Source organism: Hemicordylus capensis, chromosome 3 (assembly GCF_027244095.1).
Source record: "Hemicordylus capensis ecotype Gifberg chromosome 3, rHemCap1.1.pri, whole genome shotgun sequence".
Classification (NCBI taxonomy): domain Eukaryota; kingdom Metazoa; phylum Chordata; class Lepidosauria; order Squamata; family Cordylidae; genus Hemicordylus; species Hemicordylus capensis.
Window position 1 is genome coordinate 96,124,075 of NC_069659.1, and position 22,572 is coordinate 96,146,646.

Below are 22,572 nucleotides of genomic sequence, written 5' to 3' on the forward strand. Positions count from 1 at the left end.
TTAGTGAGGATTTGAGGATGTAAAACTTGACAAGGTGCTTCTAGACCATTTTGAGATGCATCCATTTCAGCTTTTGTGGAAACCCCCAGTTTCCTGGTTGACCATTATGTGGTGTTAGGCTCACTATATGGTAGGGGAGGTCCTCTTTATTCGTGGGGGGGTTCTGTTCTTGCCTATAGGCGTGAAAAAAGAAATCTATGGGAATGCAGGGGTTAGGTTCCTACAATTTTGTTTTTTTTTTAAAGGCTAAACAAGCAAGGGGGGGCAGAAATAAGAGATATAAAATACTGTACCTTGCTCTCCAGCAGTGCCCCCCACAAACTGCAAAATTGGACAAATTTGGGGTGAATAATTGACAAATTTTTATTTTATTTTTAAGAGCCAGAAAATGGCTCTGTGCTATAAAATGGTTGCTGGAATTAACATTGGAAGTCATTTCAAAATCACGAATAGGCAAATTTTGCCTAATTTTTATACCACGGATGAAGAAACCAGGTTTCTAAGACCCATACGCAGATATTCAAAACCACGGTGGTTGAAACAATGGATAATGAGGGACTCCTGAACAGGTAAAGTGCCTTGTCTGTGATGTCAGCAGTACATTTTAATAAATTTGCCCACCATCAGTAGTGCTTTCTTTAGTGTTAGAAACAAGTGATAATCCTGCACTAGAAGCGCTTGCTTGATAGAAGTTTGTCGGGAGTTAGGTAGGTAGGATTTATGATACACTGACATCTAGGACATGTTGTACTAAACAGCTAGTACTTTTATAAGAGTGAAACCTGACATTAAAACGACTGAGTCATCAGGGTTTCCCAAATCCTTCTGCTTATCATTAACTCATTTTATTGCAGGAAGAGTTAAGGTGCAGATTTTGGTCATCTTGCTTAGGTCCAAGCAGAAAATGCTCTTTACTTTGTGAAGCATATGAGTCCCTGTACTCCATGTACACTCAATAAAGGGGAACGGGGTTTCCTCCTTCCCCTTTCCGCTCTTGTAGTTTAATGATCTGAAAAATACCCAATGTAGCTGGGGAATATTTCATAAGTACTAATACGATAATTAGTTTCGAGCTTCTGATGGAAGCAAGAGGATTTGATTATGCCCCAAACTCTGCCCTTTGTTTGTAGAACTTTGTGAGAAGAACTATTGTTCAATTAAGGGTGCAGTGCAAAAGAAATCTGCTGTACAAGTTGTATTAATCCCAGAAAACCCACAATCACAGCTGCCAAACATTGCTTCACACAGTGTCATCCTATCTAAGGGCATGCAAATCATCTCTTATTTATAAAGGTATTTTTGTAACTGTTCCAAAGAATAATAGCCCATTTGTATCCAGCTATCAGTGTTTATTACACAAGGGCATCACAAACTTTGACAGAACACCAACTCCAAAACTGCACTTTTCCCCATGAGTTAGCTAATTAGCCCCATTTCTGTTTCAGGATCAATGCTGATTTCTGATCTAAAGCTTCCTTGAACGTTCTTTCACAATCTATATTTAGGTAAGTTATAATTTAACTCTTTGTTTCACATCCTCTGTGAAAAGAGGGCAATGGCACAGTGTGAGAAAATTACAACTTTCTATGCATACATGTAGCTATACAGGCTTTATTAGAATTCCTTCAACCATGTTTAGGCAGCAACTTCCCCTAGAGCTTTCCCAGACAGCAGGCTTTACCATGGGTTTTCTGCAAGGCTTTACTGCGAATTTGAAGTGGCCCCTAAAAACTGACACAAAAAGTGGATTTTTTTTAACCCCAGGAATAAATTGGGTTACATTCCAAGGTGTGATTAAAAACCCAGATTGTGTGTGCAGTGCTCCTTGATAGCTTGCAGGGACTTTGGGGTAAATTTGGCCAACATGTGAATGCGCACCTCCATTCTGGAGGAGATGCAAACTAAAAGCCGGGTGTGAAAAACTTCCTGCCAATTCTAGCATTAAGCTGGAAGTAAAGGCAAAAGGTAACTCAAGGAAAGTAGTACCAGTTAGCACAAGGTTTGTTTGGTGTGGTTTTTTTTTTAGCTCCAGTCATTGATTTAGACTGTACCATCTTTGCTGATCTTGCTAGTCCATTTGGGTAAGCTGTTATTAACAAAGGGATCAGCACACTTCCTGTGTGGATTGTGGCTGTCAACCTTCCCTCCAAAAGCATCCCTATAAAATGGGGGTGCCAGTTCCCTGACATCCAGGACTTACTGTTGATTCATGCAACAAAACTGGCATTATGAAAATGTGGTAGAACAAATCCAGACTAATTGTGCTCCTGGTGATCATGTTGAGAGCATAACTTGTCCCACATTTGCTTATGCCAGCTCCCTGGGTGTTAACCATTCCACTTTCTTTTGTCCATTCATGCTACAAACAGATACAAAGCCTTTTTGAATTCCTAAGTTAAGAACAATAGCTCTGAGACAAATATCCTTGAATGTGATTAAATTAATCATCAGGTAGTGGCTTTAGAAACTCTGAGTTTCTATTGAGCATGCATGTAATTGTGTTTAAAAAGGAGACACTGAAAACTTTTACAACTCCTCCTTAGCTATTGAAATCCATGCACTGGATACTATGTGAGTTTTCACATACTGCATAAGAAAGACAATTTTCAAAAGCACTTGACTGACTTATTCTTATGTAGACTATAATAACCTTCCCTATCAGGCCTGTATCCAGAATTGTTTTTCCTGGAAAGGCCAGAGAAATACTGCTGGGGCTGGCTATTTTGGAATAAAATGTGCAGTAAGGGAGAGTCAGACAGTAATTCAATTTTAAAAGAATGCCTTTTCTTTTCATATTCTTATGGGTGCCATGTTTCCAAACTTACAGAGCACTTCTGCAGCATGGGGAATGCTCTGAAAATTAAGATCTCTTCTACAATAACACAGAGTACCCACAGAGGCAACTGCTGCATGCCCACTGGTTAGTCAGGATGTCAGCCAGTGCATTTTGTGCAGTGATTGGTTTCTGTGACTTTGAAAAATGAAATAATATCCTTATCTACATGGTCAGATTTTCCAGGGTTGATGTGCATCCAGGTTCTTTGAACTGCACTGTCCTCCACCAGTGTTGACCCCCTATCATTCTATACTGAAGAAATGGATTCTAATGGGGTTAGTGAAGCCAAAAGAGTCTGGGAGCTAACAGCAAAAAGTATAATGAAACCATTCTGTGTTGTTCTGTTTCTACTATTAAGCAATAGCTTCTAAAACTCCTCCTATTTCTGGGGTGCTGAAGCAACCACAGTGAGTTGTGCAGATGTGCCCTTAATATTTGTGGAGATCAGATTATGCTGGGGACACCTGTTTGTTTGTTAAGCTATTTCCTGATGGCCTTCTCATCCATGGAGGAGCTGAAATGCTACAGGCACCGAGCATGTATTCTTTAGTTCAGATGATTTTGTGATAGCAGGAGATATTAGGCACAATAGTTTTGGCACAGATTTCATATAGGTCTGCAGCCAAAAAAAAGTTCCAAACTCAACAGTTATCTCTCTCTTCTACAAGTGAGATCTGTTGCCTCAGTGACAGTCATTTCACCCAATTCATGCAGTTATGAAAAAATGCTTAGTGAGAATTAGCCCTAAAGTTGCTTTCAGTGCAACCTACAACTTATATAACACAGATAGAATCAGTTAGCAGTATACTGCATCTGCTCTTCTAAACTTCATTTTGCCCTGCTAACTGGGCAAAGAGGCACCTTTTACCGTGGTGATTCGCTTTATTTAGTGGGGGAGAGTAACTGGCTCTATCCACCCCCAGCACAGTACTACCAGTGACTGTTGCTGGTGTCTATCTTACGTTTCTTTTTAGACTGTGAGCCCTTTGGGGACAGGGATCCATCTTATTTATTTGTTATTTCTCTGTGTAAACCGCCCTGAGCCATTTTTGGAAGGGCGGTATAGAAATTGAATTAATAATAATAATAATAATAATAATAATAATAATAATATTAATAATATAATATAGACTGAGTTCATCTCGACTTCTCTGATTTCTTGGATGGCTGTGCATTGTTTATAACAGATATGTAACTGTACCATGCTTCTTCTCCAAGCCAATGTTGTATTGGAATATGCTCACAGGACAAGTTAAGAACATTCTGTTAGAATCATGCAATATAGCTTTAAAATAAACTCCAGTTGACTAAGGTAAGTGGTTGAGGAAATGGACTTAATTCTGAATGCTGCCAGTAATAAGTTACTTACAAAGGCACACAGCCATGAGGGGACTCCGAGATGGATTTTCCTGGTTTCCATGTACATCTGCTGGGTGTATTAGGACGAACCCATGAACTGTTTGTTTTGGTTTCCAGGTTTTCCACATCCCCATTGAGGAAAGGACAAACTCGGATTGTTTTGTTGGATGTGAAAACAGAAGCCATCATGAACTAAAAAGAGAGAAAGGGGGGGAGAAGCATTTTAATCAGCATACTCAGTTTCTAAACTTTAGCATATAGATCAGGGAAACATGGTGGTATGTTTGAGTGTCTAGCACATTCCATAATAAAGTTTTGGAGAAGATAGTAGGGATTTCCAATTTTAAGAACATAGCCTTGCTGAATCAGGCCCAAGGCCCATCTAGTCCAGCATTCTGTTTCTCACATTGGCCCACCAGATGCCTCTGGGAAGCCCATAGGAAAGAAGCCCTCTCTCCTGCTGTTGCTGCCTTGCAACTGGTATTCAGAGGCATCCTGCTTCTGAGCCTGGAGGTAGTCTTTAGTCATCAGGCCTAGTAGCCATTGATATACCTGTCTTCCATGAATTTGTCTAAGCATAGCGAGAGGCATATTTTACATAAATATTACTGTATTCTCCAAAACTGTATTACAGGGAGTCCTATTGCCTGTGAGGGCCATTTCATACAATTGGTCAGTTAATTATCAGTGCTATAAATAAAAACATGCAAAACACTAACATATTACCACACTATGCAACAGCTTAACATGGGCCAGAAGCTCAGGATTTAGCTTGCGGTGTTCCACAGAGACTTGACAGAATGGCAACCACAAAGAGTGGCTCTCCAATGTAATGGGATGAAGAGGAAGAAGTGGAGTCAGGTATATTGGATCTAAGTCAGTTTCCCAGTGCAGAATTGGTTTCTTTATGAAGTGCAGCCAAATTTGGTTTCATACAGTAGTTTATGAACTGATTGCATGTTATGGTTGCAGAATTCCAAAGGCCTGGAACCATTCCAAAGGTTGCAGAATTCCAAAGTTCGGATGCTACTTCTCCAGCTGGCCTGACCAACTGGAAAAAGGACATGTGACATCCTTTCCCTTGCCCTTCACCCTGCCAGGCATGTCTTTCTGTAATAGCAAAGGGGGAGGGATTCATCTCAATCGCACCTTTACACACACACACACACACACACACACACACACACACACACACACACAACAAATGCAGTGGAGTGGTGAAAGCCTTACTAGGGTGAGCTAGTCATGAATGTTTCCCACCTCTCTTTAAAAAACAAGACTCACCAGCCTCTGGCTAGATGTACATCACCAAATAGGTTGTTAAAGTGATGGGGCATTGCTACAAGCTTTAATGCTTTGCCCTACCATCCTTCCCCAAAACACTAGAGATTACTGCTCCAGTGTTGGAGTTAGGAGCTCACAGCTTCATGGAAACCGATTAAAAGTAATCTTAGAAACCATTTTTGTCAAGGATGGGGAGAAAGAATTGTTTCACTCTTCACTTTACATCACATCAAGTATCTGACCAGTCTCATAATGCTCATGCAGTGAGCAGACTCCCCTCCCCCTAAAGAGTTAACCAGAAGTGAACCCTGTCTTGACTGACAGGCTGGTGAACTCCAAGACTCAGCCAATCAGCACACCAGGTAGGAAGGACCTAGAGAGCTGTTGCCAGGAAGAAGGGAGTCTTTTGTGAGGAAGAAGCTAGGTGGGAGGTGCACAGGAGGACATGTGACCATGGAGGCTAGCTGCAGGAGAATGACTCTGCAGATCCTTGAAAGATAGGATGGCAGGAATCTTGAATTCTCATATGGAGTTTGGTGAGTTCAAGGAATGGAAGCCTTGGCTTTGGGAAGATTTTTGTACTTATCCAATAAAACAAAGAGAGTTTTCCCTGGGATTCCACCCCAAGCCCAAGCAAGTTCAAGCTAGGTCAATAAGGGGGTGGTGGCAGCAGCATTGTGAACCTACTGATAATACAGGAGGGTTTTAGGAGAGTCCTAGCCAGGCAGCTCAGCAGGGATGATTCAACATTTCCTTCCCTCAAATGAGCTTCCTCTGAGGCAAAGGCTTTAATCCACAACAGCTCACCTATCACATTCCACACAGTAACCCTAATGCAATGAATAAGCTGTTTTGGGGAAGTATCTCATTTTTCCCAGGCCACAGAAGTTCAGCCTTGAGGGAGCATTTAAGTTTTATGTGTGCTATAGATGAGACAATAAATGCATGTTCTTGCACAACAACTGAAGAAGCAGAAAGTCCCTCAGAGTCAGAGACACTTCCTGGACAGGTGAATTTTATCCAACAATTAGTTTAAGAATTGGAGCTCCTGTTAAATAAGTACACTCGTCACTCTGTTCATAAAAAGCATTTTGTGTGGATGTTTTATTAGGGTTATTATAGTTTATCAGAGCAAAGTTTCTTTTGCTATTCAACTGTGGTGCCTTTTTGTAAAACTTGAAATTAGACTTCCTGTCATTGAACCTTTTTGCAATGTTTTGCAATCGCTTGACGACTCTGTAGTTAAAACATGTATGCATTGCTTTGCCACTCAGAAACTGAGCACTGAAGATGACATACAATTCATATAGCTTAGTTCAATATAAGAAAATCCAACAATATGCTTAATACAGTATATAGCATAATTCAGCAGCAACAGCAAACCCCAGTCCTAAACAAGCATAATCAACAAGCACTCAAAAATCCCTTCGAAAACAAGAATGTTGTCATTTGGGAAAGCAAGCTATAGAATGAGGACATCAGCTGAACCTCTTTCTCATAGGAAGGTATCCCATAATGTGGGGACTACTTTTATTCATTTATTTTTACATTTATATCCCACTCTTCCTCTGAGGAGCCCAGAGCAGTGTACATGGCTATGGTTCTCCTCACGACAACTCTGTGAGGTAGGTTAGGCTGAGAGGTAAATGACTAGCCCAGAGTTACCCAGTGAGGTTCATGGCTGAATTGAAATTTTAACTCATGTCTCCCCAGAAGACTCTGCACTGCATCCTTTCAGATCTCCGCACAAAGAAGGAATGCATAGCAGGCCTCTTCAGATGACCCCACTGAGTGGGCAATGGATGAAAACATATGGCAGTAGAAGACCCCTGAAGTATTCAAGACCTGGGCTCTTTAGGGCTTTAAAAGTAAAAACCAAAATTCTGAACTGAGCTCGGAAGCAAATTGGCAGGCGATGAATTCATTAGAGCTAGAGTAATATCATCTCCATCATGTAGTCAAACGTTGGGCTATTGCATTCTGCAGTAGTGGAAACTTTCAAGCCTCCTTCTACATTATCTTGCACCTTCCGTAATTCGTTTCATCCTGGGTCCAAAGGTTTACTTAAGAAATATCTAAACAGGAGAAACTGATAACATTAGAAGTGCTGGTTATTGACTTCAAGAGGACCAAGGTACAACCAGACAAGACATCAACAACTTTCTCAGATGTATTACCAGTCTAGCAGTCAGAACAACCTCAGCAGAATACTATTTGAAGATATAAAATTTGCAGTTGCTGTAAAAGCATGAATATAGAGATTTTACCTAATGAACCAGTTTCTAGTATACCTTTTTCTCAGGTAATTTCATTTGTGTTCTTTTGACAAAAGGCTATACAAGTCTGGAATTTAAGAACTCAGCTTTGACTCTAAGACTTAACATGACTTTTCACTGTGATCATATTAATCCAGACATTTAGCAACAGTTTGTGTAAGACCGGGCTTAATTTTGTTTGAGCAATTTCCTGATGATCAATACATCAACTGCACTGATGCTAATTCTTATAGTTTTGCCTTATAAAATTTGAAATTTTCTTTGAGTATCAAAGAGAGTTATTTGAGTCAACTAATAAAACTGTGTCTCAGTAAGAGAAGTGCCTGAGCTTGGTAGAAAATGGTGATTTATCAATCAGAATGCAGCTTCCTCTACATTTGGAGGAGGAGAGGAGAGCTGGTCTTGTGGTAGCAAGCATGACTTGTCCCCTTAGCTAAGCAGGGTCCACCCTGGTTGCATATGAATGAGAGACTAGAAGTGTGAGCACTGCAAGATATTCCCCTCATGGGATAGAGCTGCTCTGGGAAGAGCAGAAGGTTCCAAGTTCCCTCCCTGGCATCTCCAAGATAGGGCTGAGAGAGATTCCTGCCTGCAACCTTGGAGAAGCTGCTGCCAGTCTGTGTAGACAATACTGAGCTAGATAAACCAGTGGTCTGACTCAGTATATGGCAGCTTCCTATGTTCCTATCTGGTAAGAAAATCTTGTTATAAGCCAAAACCAAGGTAGGGGTGAGGGGATGGTTTACTGAAAGTGTTGCCCCGATTCAGCTCTCCTCTTCCAGGTTGGTTACGACAAACTTCAGATTCGGTAGTAATAACATAAATCTCAAATTAACCCATATTTTATTAGAGTAGAGTAGTGCTTTGGTTCTTTATCAGTGTCTAACACTCAGCAGTGTTACTGGATTTTTGCCCAATATTCTTAACATAACTAATCTAAAGGCACAGAGTCCATGCGGAAACCAGCAATTTTATTTTATTTATTTATTCAACCTATTTTTATATCGTCCCAAACCTACATCTCTGGGTGGTTTACAAGAACAGAAAAGTTAAAACATTAGTTAAAACAGATAAATGACAATAAAGAAATTAAAACATTGGTTAAAATAAATGACAACAAAAAGTTAAAACATTACAACAATGCAAAGCCCTAAACCAATATTATAAAATGAAGTTAAAACCATTAAAATGGTATTCAATTAAAAGCCTGGGTGAACAAATGTGTCTTTAAAGATTTTTTTAAAATTGTCATAGATTGGGAAGCTCTTATTTCAGCAGGGAGCACGTTCCAAAGCATCGGGGCAGCAACTGAGAAGGCCCATCTGGTGGCAACTGCAAACAGGCCTCTCCTGATGATCTCAGTGGGTGGTGGGGTTCATGCAGAAGAAGACGTTCTCTTAAATAAGCTCAAGCTGTTTAGGCCTTTATAGGCTATAACCAGCACCTTGTATTTTGCCCAGAAACTTATCAGCAGCCAGTGTAGATCTTTCAGTACAGGAGTAATACTGTATCTCCTAGATGGCCCAGAGACCAACCTGGCTGCCACATTCTGAACCAACTGTAGTTTCCGGACTACACACAAAGGGAGCCCCACATAGAGTGCATTGCAGTAATCCAATCTAGAGATTACCAGCACCGGCCTCCCGCAATCAGGTTTCTGTAATACTGTACATACCAGGTTGGCACCTTCATCCAGAATCAAATCATGGATGGTTTTGTTCTCAACCGACCTGGCATTACAAAGGAGCAAGGTGAGGTTCCGAAGATGGTTGGCACTGCTCCCCGAGGTCAAAGAGCTGACAGGGCAGCCAGAAGGGGGAACAGCTATTAGATTCCTGATCCCCCTTCCCCTGTAATTACTCGCTGGCCTGCCAACGTTACTTCTTCTTTTCTCCACCACCACCAGAATTGCCGCCCCATAATCAGTGGATACGGCCCCTGTTTCTCCATCTCCAGCCAAACCCAGACACATTATCAAAGAATCTCACCCCAGTCTCAACTAAAATCAGAAGCCAAACTATTAATCCCCCCCCCACACACACAGGTACTTGGGCCAGGAAGCCTGGCCCTCGCCCTCACTGTCCCCCAAAGTGGCTCCCCCAAAGGGGCGACCCCCTTTGGGGGCAGATGGCGTCCCTTCTCTTCTCTCTCTTGCAGGCTTCTGAAACGTGAGTGACGGATGGTGGCTTACATCATATATGCCTTTCATGAACTCATGTGTAAAGTCATTACTCCCTTTTCACAGTCATGTCTTGATCTACATCTACTGCCAAACTCTGCCAAATGATAATTGCTCGGCAGATTGCCAGATGGGACTATTGCCACCACTTGTAGTGGCGGCACTTGAAAAGCTATTGGAGATGTGCACAAAGCATTTCAGCGGGGTGGAGTGTGGGACCTTTAAGAACCAGTAAAGCAGGTCATTACTTGCTCCGCTGCTGCCTTGCTGCTTTTCCTGCTGCAGCGCTGCGCTGCTCAGAAATCCGTGCATGGCTGCCATATATGATCTTGGTCCAGATGACCATATGCAGCCCCTTTCCCCATATGGCCACCTTACTAACTATGGAGTTATCTTGTGGCGGGTGGGGTGGGGGGGTCTTATGTAAATGACAATGTGAATGTTGACCTTACTCTCACTATGAGACTCTCTTTCTTAAGCTGTCTGTCAAGCTAGCTCTACTGGTGTTTTTATAAAGTAGGCACAATATGGTCTAGTGGTTAGAGTGCCGGACTAGGACCAGGGAGAACCGAGTTCAAATCCCCATTCAGCCATGATACTTGCTGGGTGACTCTGGGCCAGTCACTCCTCTCTCTCAGCCTAACCTACCTCACAGGGTTGTTGTGAGGAGAAACTTAAGTATGTAGTACACCGCTCTGAGCTCCTTGGAGGAAGAGCGGGATATAAACGTAATAAATAATAATAAAATATACATGCGCACACATTGTGCCATTCGGCTGTCATGTGTTTAAACTTGTGAAAACTTGCAAACATTCTTTCTTTTATTCTTGAAAGCATAATATTCCAGAAAGCATACTATTTTTAGACTTTCTTTTTACTACCACAAATGCTTGAGGTATATTGTCAGAAAGCAAACACAGGTTACATATCTTTTATCTTCCAATGTAGCTTAGGTTTCCTAGGCAAGAGGGATAGACAATGGCAATGTGTGATAAAATGATATATGTTTGCTATTCCATGTCTACAAGGCTCCATACCTGCATCATAGTAGTCTTTGTCCAGCTGTCCAGGCCATAGAAATTTCATATTTTTCACTTCAAGTTCTGAGCTCACATATCCCCTCCACAACTGTTTACAGTGAAGGAGTCTCCGGTGATCTCTATAACCCTGATACATTGTGTATCTTTTTTTCCTGAGAAAAGTAGTGTTTAGGTTTTTAAATTACAATGTGACAAACTGCTTCATGTTTGCTGTCTAGAGATTGTGAACACATTGGCAGTACACCCTTGGTTCAAAAGGGCTGGAGAGTTAACTAGTCTATCTAACATAAGGATGAACCTGGCTTCTATCAGTTCTAGGTCTGGGAATCACTACTAAGAATTACACTTTCTTATTCGTTTTTTAAAAGGTGTGCACAGAAACAATCAGGAAATAGCTGAAGATGCATATTTTAGTAATGATAAAGCAGTCACCATATCACACCCACTTCTTGTAGTTCTTCTGGCAGATTTCCAGAGCACAAGATTTCCAGAGCACAAGACATAACAAAGCAGTACATTTTCTAGATGATTTCTTATGAGTATTTCTAAATATGCAAAGTAGTAAATGTAACGGTTGGAGGCAGTCCTAAATTTGCACCTGGCTTGAGGCTTTTGGAAATGTTTGGAATCTGTGTTTGTTTTTTGGTTTTTTTCTGTCAGCTTTGATTGTTCTTCTATAAGCAAACAACTGCTTGCCTTGAGAAATGGATCCAGTGGACTGGGAGCAAAGTCACTTATTTACAAAGCAGAGATAAGCTCAAATAAATATGTGGGGATACTAATAGGCCTCATTATGTGGCTTTCTTAACTAGAATGGACACTGTTGAGCACAAACCACAATGTTTGCAAACAAAGTTGTGTTAGGAAGGGCTCAGGAGACCAGAATCATTACTCATGTGGAGTGAGGCATTGGGGGGAAACTGTGGGTTTTGCTACATATAATAGTGTTGCTACATACCCCCTACTTCCCTGCATGGTGAAGAGTACGGGGAGTAGTGCCAAAGAGTTCAGTTTGCTTTGGATGAGAGCACTGGAGACTTAACTGTGTCTTTTGTAATATTTGTTTAATTTGCAACTATATTAGCAGAGTATATTGGAAGCAAATGGACACTCTTGTAGTAGGAAATGAATCTGTGAAACCTGAATCAGATTCCAAGAGCCCCTGCCCTGGAGCCAAATTTGTTTCACTTTCACCCCACTCAGTTTTCTTCCTCACCTCATCCTTGTCTCTTCTACACATTCAAACTGCAAAACAGGTTCCAACCTGCTTCTCTGATCCTCAGCTTTGAGCAGTGTCCCTTTCCCAAACTCTGTTGGATACTACATTCCAAAGACTGGAAAGAGATCCCCAACTATGAGGAAAATGTCACTGGTTATTAAGGATCATTAAACCTGTCTTCTTATATTTGCTTGTTTGGTCCATTGGTCACGACACAAACATTACAATGCAGAGAGAAATTAACTTTCATTTCAGTTGGTGGGAAGGGACTCCCACTCACAAATGGGGTGTGCTGTTACCTAAGGTGTGCCACCCCAGTGGTGCCATCACTAATTTAAACACAATGTTATGAGAGAGAAAGAGAGAGAGAGAGAGGAGTGACCAAGTACAAAACAGGCCAGGGCTCCTTTGCGATTCATAGTTGTGAAAAAGAGGGAAACTGCACAGGTACTATTTCTCACCCTTCCATGATAAGCTGCACCTGCCAAAATTGCCTCTTTTGTAAAACTATTATCCCTTTTCAGAGGTATGGGGAGGGAGGGCATAGGCAGGCCGTGTTCTCACAGGCAGCTTCTCCCCTACGGTGGCAGCATGCTCCCTTCCTCTCCTGAGTGGTGCTTCCCGAAGACTGCCAGCTACTGTGGTGGTGAGGTGAGTGGCGCATCATGCCATGGGGAGGAGAAGGGGCAAGCAAGGCAGCCCGGAGGTAGGGCAGCACAGGTTCTTGGGACTTGGGCCTCCTCTTGCCGCTCTGCCCTTGTCCATTTCATCTAATCACTGTGAGCAGGCCAGGAAGTTAGTTAAGCGACGTGTTTGGGACATAGAAGTTCAACAGGAAGCTGCATGGATCCAGCATGGTTTATACTTAGGGAGTCAAGCTATCAATCTTAAACCTGCTAAGTATTTTGATGTGGTGCTTGTTCCTAGATTTAGATGAGCTCTCACTCAAGCACGATTAAATGTTCTTCTCACAGCAGTATTGGAAGGCAGGTACAAGGGAGTTCCTCTATCTTTACGACTTTGCCCATGTGGTAAAGGGGTTATAGAATCCACCTCACATGTTATCCTTCATTGTGATTTTTATAGTGAACCCCGTTCAAGACTTATATCTCCTATGTTAGATAATTTGCCTGGCCAGTCTGATGAATTTTATTTAAATTACCTTTTAACTAATGTGGATAATGACATTATCTCTGGTGTGGCCAGGTTTTGTTATATTATTTGTAAAATGCGTACTGTTTTATTGTAAATGTTTGCTGGTCAATGACTGAATAAACTTCTCTCTCTCTCTCATCACTGTAACCCTTTTTAAAAAAAATAAAAAGGAGCAAAGTGTCCATATAAGATAACACATTAAAAGCAGGTTTCATGTTGTAGTAGGCGTTAAAGGTGGCACTGAAAGAGCTGAACAATATTTGTCCAATACAGGTACTCTCCGAGTTACAGACACCCATACTTACAAACAAAGCTCCATAATATATTACATTAAAGAAATCCCCAACCTACAAATGCCAGCCTGCACTAGGGATGTGCATGAGGTGGGTTTTTTTTGGGAGGGGGGGGGAGACCTTTAAGGATGAGTAAAACAGGTCTTTACCTACTGCTCCACTGCTTTCCCTGCTGTGACGCTGCACTACTCAGAATTCTGCACATGGCTACTGCACTGATCCAGCAGCCTGTGCATGGCGTCCGGATGCACATGGCCACCATGCATGGCAGCAACACCATACTGACCATGTACATGGCCACTGCACATCCGGCATATCCCAGTACTGCACGTGGACTTCTGAGCGGCACAGCGCTGCAGCAGGAAAAGTGGTGGGGCAGCGGAGCAGCAGGTAAAGACCTGTTTTACTCCTCCTTAAAGGTCTCACTCCCCACCCCAATGAAACGATTCAGTGGGCTGTGCCAAAGTGATTTGGCATATCCATATGGAATGCGCTGAATCATTTTGCGCTCATTCCTAACCCACACATCAAGGTAAAGTGTGCTGTCAAGTCAATTTCAACTCCTGGCACCCACAGAGTCCTGTGGTGTTCTTTGGTAGAACACAGGAGGGGTTTACCATTGCCTCCTCCCACGCAGTATGAGATGATGCCTTTCAGCATCTTCCTATATTGCTGCTGCCTGATACAGTACCAGCGGGGATTCGAACCAGCAACCTTCTGTTTGTTAGTCAAGTATTTCCCTGCTGCGCCACTTAAGGTGGTTTCTACCCGCACATACCAGAGTCTATTTAAAAATAAATAAATTTAAACAACATTTACAATTTGGTAAGATCTTCAAAAGCAACTTATCATTTACACATTGGGTCAGGAGCAATTACACAAAAAGTGAGACAAATTTTATTTGATCATATCCACAAGCAGTGAGTTGTATGGAATTGTGTCGAGTCTTCCTTCCTAGATAGCTGCTACCATCTGCTGAAATCCAAGCATAGTAAGGATTTTCCTCAAAGAACATTTATCCAAATAAACTACGTAGTCTTTTACTTAACTACACTACAATCAGGTGTAATCCTGGATCAATTAAGGGAGACTTCCTTTCATTATGCATACATATTTCCCTAATCTAGCTTTGAATTTCATCTTGGTAGCTGACAGATAAATTTCTGAGAAACTGTATGAACTGATTGTTTGAAAATCTTTTGTTCCAAAGGGCTACTTGTTGCTCTTTAGTGTGTATATTTTCTCAAAAAGGCACAGTTTTGATAGCATGCCCTCTAGTGTGTAGATTAATTTAAGACAGAAAATTTGCAGTTTAATCCTCAGCTAAACTGAGGTTCATGCACTGGTTCAGCACCAAACCAGTTCGGACAACCAGCAAACCGGTTCGGTGCCGTGGGGAGTGAAGTGGTGAGCAGGGTCTTTTTAAAAAGATCCTTCCTGCTGCAACTGTTTGTATTGTAAGGACCTCCGTGTGGCACCAGCACGCACATGGCATCCATGCATGTGCGGGTACTATTTGCATAGTCAGCATGATGTTGCTGACCATGCAGATGGCACACATGCACATGTGGACTGCATGCAGGCTCTATGTGCAGGTACTTGGGACAAGTGCTGCTCTGCTTTTCTCAAAAGATACCACTCACTGCTCCCCTCCCCACAGCGCAAAACTAGTGCACGAACCTCAGTCTGTGCACATCCCTAGAAAATTCCAGTTTCCACTCCGACAAAAAAACTGCGGAATACTTAGAATAGTTCTCAATATTTTATCTTAGAAATAAGTAAAACCTAGTAATTCATAAAATCCCCAAATGACTGCTAAAGATACACCATAGATTTCATTAAACTTAGAACTGGTTGCACCTGAATGACCAGAAACCATTCCCCTAAACTTCCGTATTCTAGCAGTTGTCCATTCTGTCTGGTGCGGGATGTTCCAGCTGCTGTTCCAGGGAAAAGTACTCCCACATACTGGTATGATTTTACCTGTCCTGCTTAAATGTCTAGGACTTGAAATACCATATCTGAATCCTGACTTTATTTCTAGAAACAATTACCTCAGTTTTCTCAGAAACAATAGTCTAATATTATTCTCATAAATAAAAGTAAATCTTTTTTGATACAACCCCAGAGTTGTTAATAACTTGCTAAAACTAATCTAACCAAAGCAAAGCAACATAACACTGTCAGCATAAAGAAGCCTATTCAGTTTTCTATTCTAAACCACAGGGGTTAGAAGGAGGGGGCTTATCTCCACTATTGTCTAGAATTATAGCATTATTTAAAAAATATACACCCTCATTTCTCTCCTGAGAAACAGGCACAGTTTTAGTGGGAGATCCCACAGCAGAAAACTTAACTCTCAAACATGTACCAGTATAAAGCATTTGTCCCATATACAACAGGCATCAAACTATATCAATGCCTAGAAATATACAGCCGAAAATCCTACTAATGATATTTTAAAATGCTGATTCTTGTATACCCACTTCAAAGGCAGAAAAGACAGAGCCCTTCTTAACATATTTAGATGCTACTTGAGAGCACAAAGCAGTTGTCTAGTGTGGAGTCTCATTTTAGTCATCCAGCCTGTTTCTTATTATTTACCTGTGGCCCAATTTTCAAATTTAATCAAATATTTCACACATGTTTTAGCAATTACATTAATCAAATGGATGTGTCAATATCTCATAAGTAACTTCCTCTTTTTGTTTTTTAAAGTGAGGATTTAAATATATAAATCTCCAGTAGCAGAAATACATGTAAAATCTCCATTACTGTTCAAGGGGTTGTCTTCCATTTAGAATTTAGCTTATGGAGAAGCCTCAACATACTAATGGCATGGCAGAATTACAAGGGGATCCCTTGCTTTCCTTAAAGATAGGGGGTGGGGGATCTTTCTCAAGACTCAGTTAAACAGCAATATTAACTGGTAAACAGCACTACTGCCAGTATTACAAATGAAGTTAGATAATTATCCATGAGGGTTTCAGTCAGAAAAATTAGATAACTGAAAAACAGAATCTAATCAGTATTTTAAATATCTAGGGGTGATGTAAGCATTAATCAATAACAAAGGAAATGTGAAGGTGATTGTTGCTTTTTTTAACCTAAAGTCCCTGGCCACTCATCTGTTGGCCAATTAGAGTGATCAAGATGACCAACAATATTTTAGAAAAGGAAATTATCCAATTAATATACAAAGAGATGAGCTGGTCTTGTGGTAACAAGCATGACTTGTCCCCTTAGCTAAGCAGGGTCTGCCTTGGTTGCATATGAATGGGAGACTAGAAGTGTGAGCACTGTCAGATATTCCCTTCAGGGGATGGAGCCGCTCTGGGAAGAACAGAACATTTCAAGTTCCCTCCCTGGTTTCTCCAAGATAGGGCTGAGAGAGATTCCTGCCTGCAACCTTGGAGAAGCTGCTGCCAATCTGTGAAGACAATACTGGACTAGATAGACCAATGGTCTGACTCAGTATATGGCAGCTTCCTATGTTCTTAGTTATGCATTTACAACAGCATACAAAAACATTCATTTCTGTTATTTTAAGAATCTCCTTTCTCAAAACAGGAATGAACTATTAATATATTCTATTGAAAAAGCCCTTAATGTCTGGGAGACGCTGTGGAAAAAGTAGGAAAAGTGGTAGGACTTTTGATAGGCTGGGTCCTTTCCCCCCCAAGAATGTCTGAAACTGAGATTTGCTGATGCTAAGTTGAAGGGAACCAATGGGGAGTTTCCCCATTAGGAGTGACATACTGCTCTTAAACACACACTTTCCTGAAACGATGGACTGATTTCACAGTTTCACACAAAGCATTTGATATGTTAGGCAGTGGGTTGGGGCTAGACAGGTAGCCATTTGGTAATGGTTTTTTGCAGTCAGTCATTTGAATATTAGTACAATTATTACAAGCTACAACTGTAGGGGAAGAATGGCAGTTCAGTCCCAAAATAGGAAAGCAAAACCAATTTGGTGAGAAAGCAGCAAACCAAGAGGTCTTGAGACAGTTCTTTAGCACTGAAGAACTAGAAAAATGTATTTAAAGAAAAGGTTAGAAATGTGGAAAAGCCTGCAGCTTAATTTCAGCTGTAGATCATGGCTGAAGAGAGAGACCAAAACAAACAGCCATCTCTGGAGAGACAAAATGGAGACTAATACTGGAAGAACAAAGAAGGGATGAGTCCAGCACTTTTATCCATGACCTTAAACCCCACCCCACCCCACCCGTGGTCACTATGAGACTTTGCAGCTGAGCGCTGATGCTGCCAGGGTCCTAGCTCCTACAAAAACAATAACTTTTACTCATCAAGGAGCAGAGCTGCCCAACTTGTCAACACAAAGAAAGACTTGACTTACTTTTGAGAAAACTTGGAGCAAGTTGTGCAGGTGAGCACAGCTCTAGCTCTAGCCAAACAGGCTTTGGGCACTGCTTAAAACAGCTAGCTGTGACTCTGTCTATTCTAGCTGGTATCTTTTCTTGCTGTGATTGTGTAGGGTCTAGATAAGCAGTGCAGACAGGAAAGCTCTGGCACAATATTGCTCTTCAGTGCTGCTTGGTTGGGTGCCAACACCAATGTTAGGATCATGGCTCCACAAATATTAGATTGATTTAACATCCAGCCTCTATTTCTGTTTACCATCTACTTCCTCTCATCCATCAAGTTCTATGGCTTGCACAGTAGGCCCTGATGAGTGGCAGGGATTTCTCTAATTGTGCTAGGATACAGAGAAGGTAAGAAACAGCAAAAGAGGTTCCTACAGTCTCTTATCTTATCCAAACTTTGGTGCAAGTGAGATAAGACTCCCCAGCAGGAGTGAGAGAGGGGTGGAGATTTCTCTCATTTGCTCTAGGATATGTAGAAGACAAGGAATCGTTTCAGAAGACTGCTGTGACATGACTCTATGCCTTAATACTAGTAAGAGTTTAGGATCTGTGCTGTGGACATCCTTCTCATCTGAGAGGCAGGGGTACTGTTGGGGACTCCCCCACCCCCCGACCCCAACATTAAACCCAGAGCCACCAACCCAGAATTATATGGAACCCAGGCCTGTGTCGGATTCCATTTTATAACAGTTCAATTAAATGCCTGGACTCAGGGTGAACTGACACCCAGGTCCCAACTGCTTTGTGAAGGAAGAGGCAATCCAGCATTGTATTGTGAAATGGGCACTCACAGAAACACAAGGGCTAGTCCTGAGCTAATCAATATGCTAAAATGGAACTCACTATCAGATAATGTCTGTGGAAGAGGCCAGGGGCTGATCTCCCCTTTCCTGTTGCAAGAAGTCTATGTTAATCTTTGTCAATGATTGCTCTGCTATGCCCAAAGGGGATTACTCAGTTGCTGTCTATAGAAATTCCACCCTAGGAGAACACCTGTAGATTTAGTCCTTTTACTAACACCTTCTGGGACCAGGCCCAAATCTGGGGACAAGAGAAGATTATTATTATTTTTACATTTATATCCCGCTCTTCCTCCAAGGAGCCCAGAGCGGTGTACTACATACTTGAGTTTCTCTTTCACAACAACCCTGTGAAGTAGGTTAGGCTGAGAGAGACGTGACTGGCCCAGAGTCACCCACCTAGATGCCCATTTGCGGCTCAGAGAGGCAGATATGCCTTGGGCAATGTCCCCTCCTCAAGATAGCAGCTAACAGAAGATGAGATTAAGATCTCCCTGGACTGGGCTAATATCCTGAATAATTAAAAGACATTATCCAGAAGGTAACAGCATTGTCACCTTTTTGGGGACCCAGGAAAAGATGAGGAGATTTGAATAGACTCTATGAGAGATCAAAGGGAAATACAACTATAAAGAATGAGGCTTACTGGACAGCCAGCCAGCCAGCAAGCTTGTGCCTACAAGCAAGATCTGCTCATGAGCAATCCCAGAGTTTGCTGCTAAGCCGTGGGGCAACAAGCAGGAACTCTGTCCATGGACAGGAGCTGTCTGTTACTTCCACTGCGCAGTGAGAAGTTAAGACTTCCCCAGCCATGGTACCTTCACTCTCTGCCTCACTCTGAGCAAACTGTCTGCTTGACCAGCCTGCTTGACCACCAGAAGCCAGACCACCGCTCCCAAGTTGCTATTCCCAGCTACAGCCGCTCTTCTTCAGCTGAAAGCCCCACTGCTCTCAAGCCTCTGATCCTGGTAATATGCTGCCTTCACAAGCCTTGGATCCCTCTACCCTCCTTCCTGCTAATCACTGCTACCCCCTTCTTCTTTTCTCTAAATGTTTTATTAGGATTTGTTAGATTATTAGATAGCTGTAATTACTGATTGCACACACATATGTTAATTAGGCACATTACACTACACTTTGAATTGGAAACATGTTTTTATTTTGTCCTGATGAGCAACTTTTTATAATAAAGCCCATTGAACTTTCTGAGTGTCTCTCTCTCTCTATCTCTGTTTGCGCGCCCAGATCAAATTATACCAGAACCAAATTATAGCAATCCAAATAAGGCATTTAAATGTAACTAAAGAAACTGGAGCTTTATTTGACCTCTTTTATTTAATGCAGCAGCCTCCACTGTCTCAGAAACAAGGTGTCTTTTGAGATGGACTGCACTTTTTTAGGAGCAGAAGTTGCTGCAGGGAATCAGAAAACAAACCCACCAACATAGCTGTTAGCAAAACGGATTAGAAAGTAAGACCTGTTTGAATAGGTATGTCTGTTCCATTTTACAAATGGTCAAAATAGAAGCTGTTTAAAGAACCAGAGAATATTCAGAGCTTGCCTTACTCATACTCCAAGCATATCTATTGTTGCCAAATAACAACAATTGTTGTCCTTTGGGGACAGGGATCCAATTTATTTAATTATTATTTCTCTGTGTAAACTGCCCTGAGCCATTTTTGGAAGGGCATTATAGAAATCAAATCAATCAATCAATCAATTAAATTAATTAATGCAAGACATGCAGCCCGGCAGAGTGGCCACAGGGAGAGTTATTTAGGACAAGCTGCTATTAATTGGGCCAATAATAATGTTAGGCTGTTTTGCAGTGTATGTGTGTTTTAATGGATTGGCTCCTAATGTCTTAGAAGCTAAGATAAGTCAGTGTACTAAAAACAAAGTCAGGCAAGAGGATCTTATGACAGCTATATGTGCTACATACACGGAATGCAGTTTTCTAGGTGTAAGCACCTTGTTTTGGCCTCCCTGGTTATTCCTCGAGTTATCAGTCTGTGTTCTTAGGAAAGCATTTACCACTTTGCAACTTCAAATGATGCCTTCCCCATACTAAAGTTCCTCCTGCTAAGTGTCATTTGTGTATTTGTGCCTGGGGATAAGTGGGGAATTTTGTTCCATATGTATTGTATTGCTGTTTATATACTTTTTCTAGGAAAATATATTTGAAGCATATTTTTGACAATATTTAATTTTTAAATCATGCAGAAAAAAACTGTTCAGTGGCTTATGTTGAATTCAGATTCTGCACAATTCTTGATAACTTAGCTGAAGTATTTACAACTCTCTGGCAGGGCTCTTAACACATGGGATTTGTTCCAGACTAAAGGATGATAAAGTCCGGGCTGTTCTTAAGGAGACAGTGCAGAACTAATTCAGGCAGTGAAGAACTGCCTGAATGCAACACAACATATAAGGTTCCCGTGTCTTCCTTAGCTGCTAAAATTAGGTATAAATTCATTGTATGCACTGCAATAGACTGTAAAACTATATTTTCCTTTGTTTTATATCAGTTGATTTGTCTACAGAAACTTTCCCCTAAGTTTGCAGCGACTGGATAGTTCTAAACCTATCTCTTGTCCAATATATTTTTAAGTTATTTGACCTATATGAAGAACTAATTATAAGTGCACAACACAAAATGAAGTGAATTTTCAACAAAATAATGAGATGATAGGAGAAACCCTACTACGTGAACAGGAATGGAACAGTGGGAGGGGAGAAGGTTAAAGATGGAGAAGCAGATTAACAGGAGACCTTGGTTAATGTTTATATAGTTTTAGAGACAGAGGAAGATTATATGCAATCAGATTATGATACCTTCAACAAGTGAAAAAAATCTCCTTTTTGTTGTTAAGAAATCCTCATAAGTTACACCAAGAAAGATAAAGGAGGGCTTCTGTGCTTAACATAATCAGGATTTGCTCTGGAAAACTCTTCTGGTATCTTCCTCTTATCCTAGTATAAAAATCTTAGAGCTTCTCTGTTATTTACTCAAGAAAACCTTTCTGTTTCCCTCTTCTTCTCCCAATATAAAAATCTTGGAACCTGACATGTCCGGAGTAGAAAATGCTTATTTTAAAATCTCACCCACCTGTTCAAATGTAGGATGCTCAGTAAACAGCAATCAAGTCAAAAACTCATATAATCAACACAAATGTTATCTAATCAATGAAAAGGTGAACATATACAATGAGCTGTCAGGGAGAAGAAATACTCACCTTTCCTTCAGGTTGTTTGCTCATTGACTGCCTTTAATGCTTCTGAACTGCTCACTTATATCTGTGTCTCTGATTCAGGAAGCCAATAAGCTACCGTAGAATACTGAGCAAAGGACTGTGATTGGCTCCTTTTACACCACCGCATATGCTTGTTCATACTTAGTGTACAATTATCAATAGCAATGCTCAGGTTGCCAGAGGATATAAGTTTATCTGCCAGTATGTTGTTGGTTTGAAATTAGTTTAAGTTGAATTGAAGAATAAAATTTAAAAACTGAATAGATTTTTTAATGCAAATTTAATGGCTTTGGGAGGAACAAAGCTTTGCATATGTACATAGGAAGATGCCTTATACTGAGTCCGTCAACAATACTTTGGTCCATCTAGCCCAGTATTGTCTGCCCTGACCGGCAGTGGCTCTCTAAGCAGGCAGGAGTCTCTCCCAGCCCTACCTGAAGATGCTGCCAGGGAGTGAACCTGGGACCTTCTACATGCAAGCTGGCAGAT

At 41.3% G+C, this 22,572-nt stretch overlaps 1 protein-coding gene across 1 annotated transcript in view; it reads right to left on the bottom strand.

Annotated features, from left to right (window-relative positions):
* Positions 1–11,086, bottom strand: part of LOC128350720 (cystathionine beta-synthase-like) — a 42,901-nt gene extending 31,815 nt beyond the window's left edge. Inside the window, exons 1-2 of the mRNA XM_053309318.1 lie at positions 10,972–11,086; positions 4,206–4,387 (exon numbers count right to left, since the gene is read on the bottom strand). Of these exons, the coding sequence (XP_053165293.1) occupies positions 4,206–4,387; positions 10,972–10,980 (191 nt within the window). The 5' untranslated portion in view covers positions 10,981–11,086. The remainder of the gene's footprint in view (positions 1–4,205; positions 4,388–10,971) is intronic.
* Between the last annotated feature and the right edge of the window lie 11,486 nt (positions 11,087–22,572).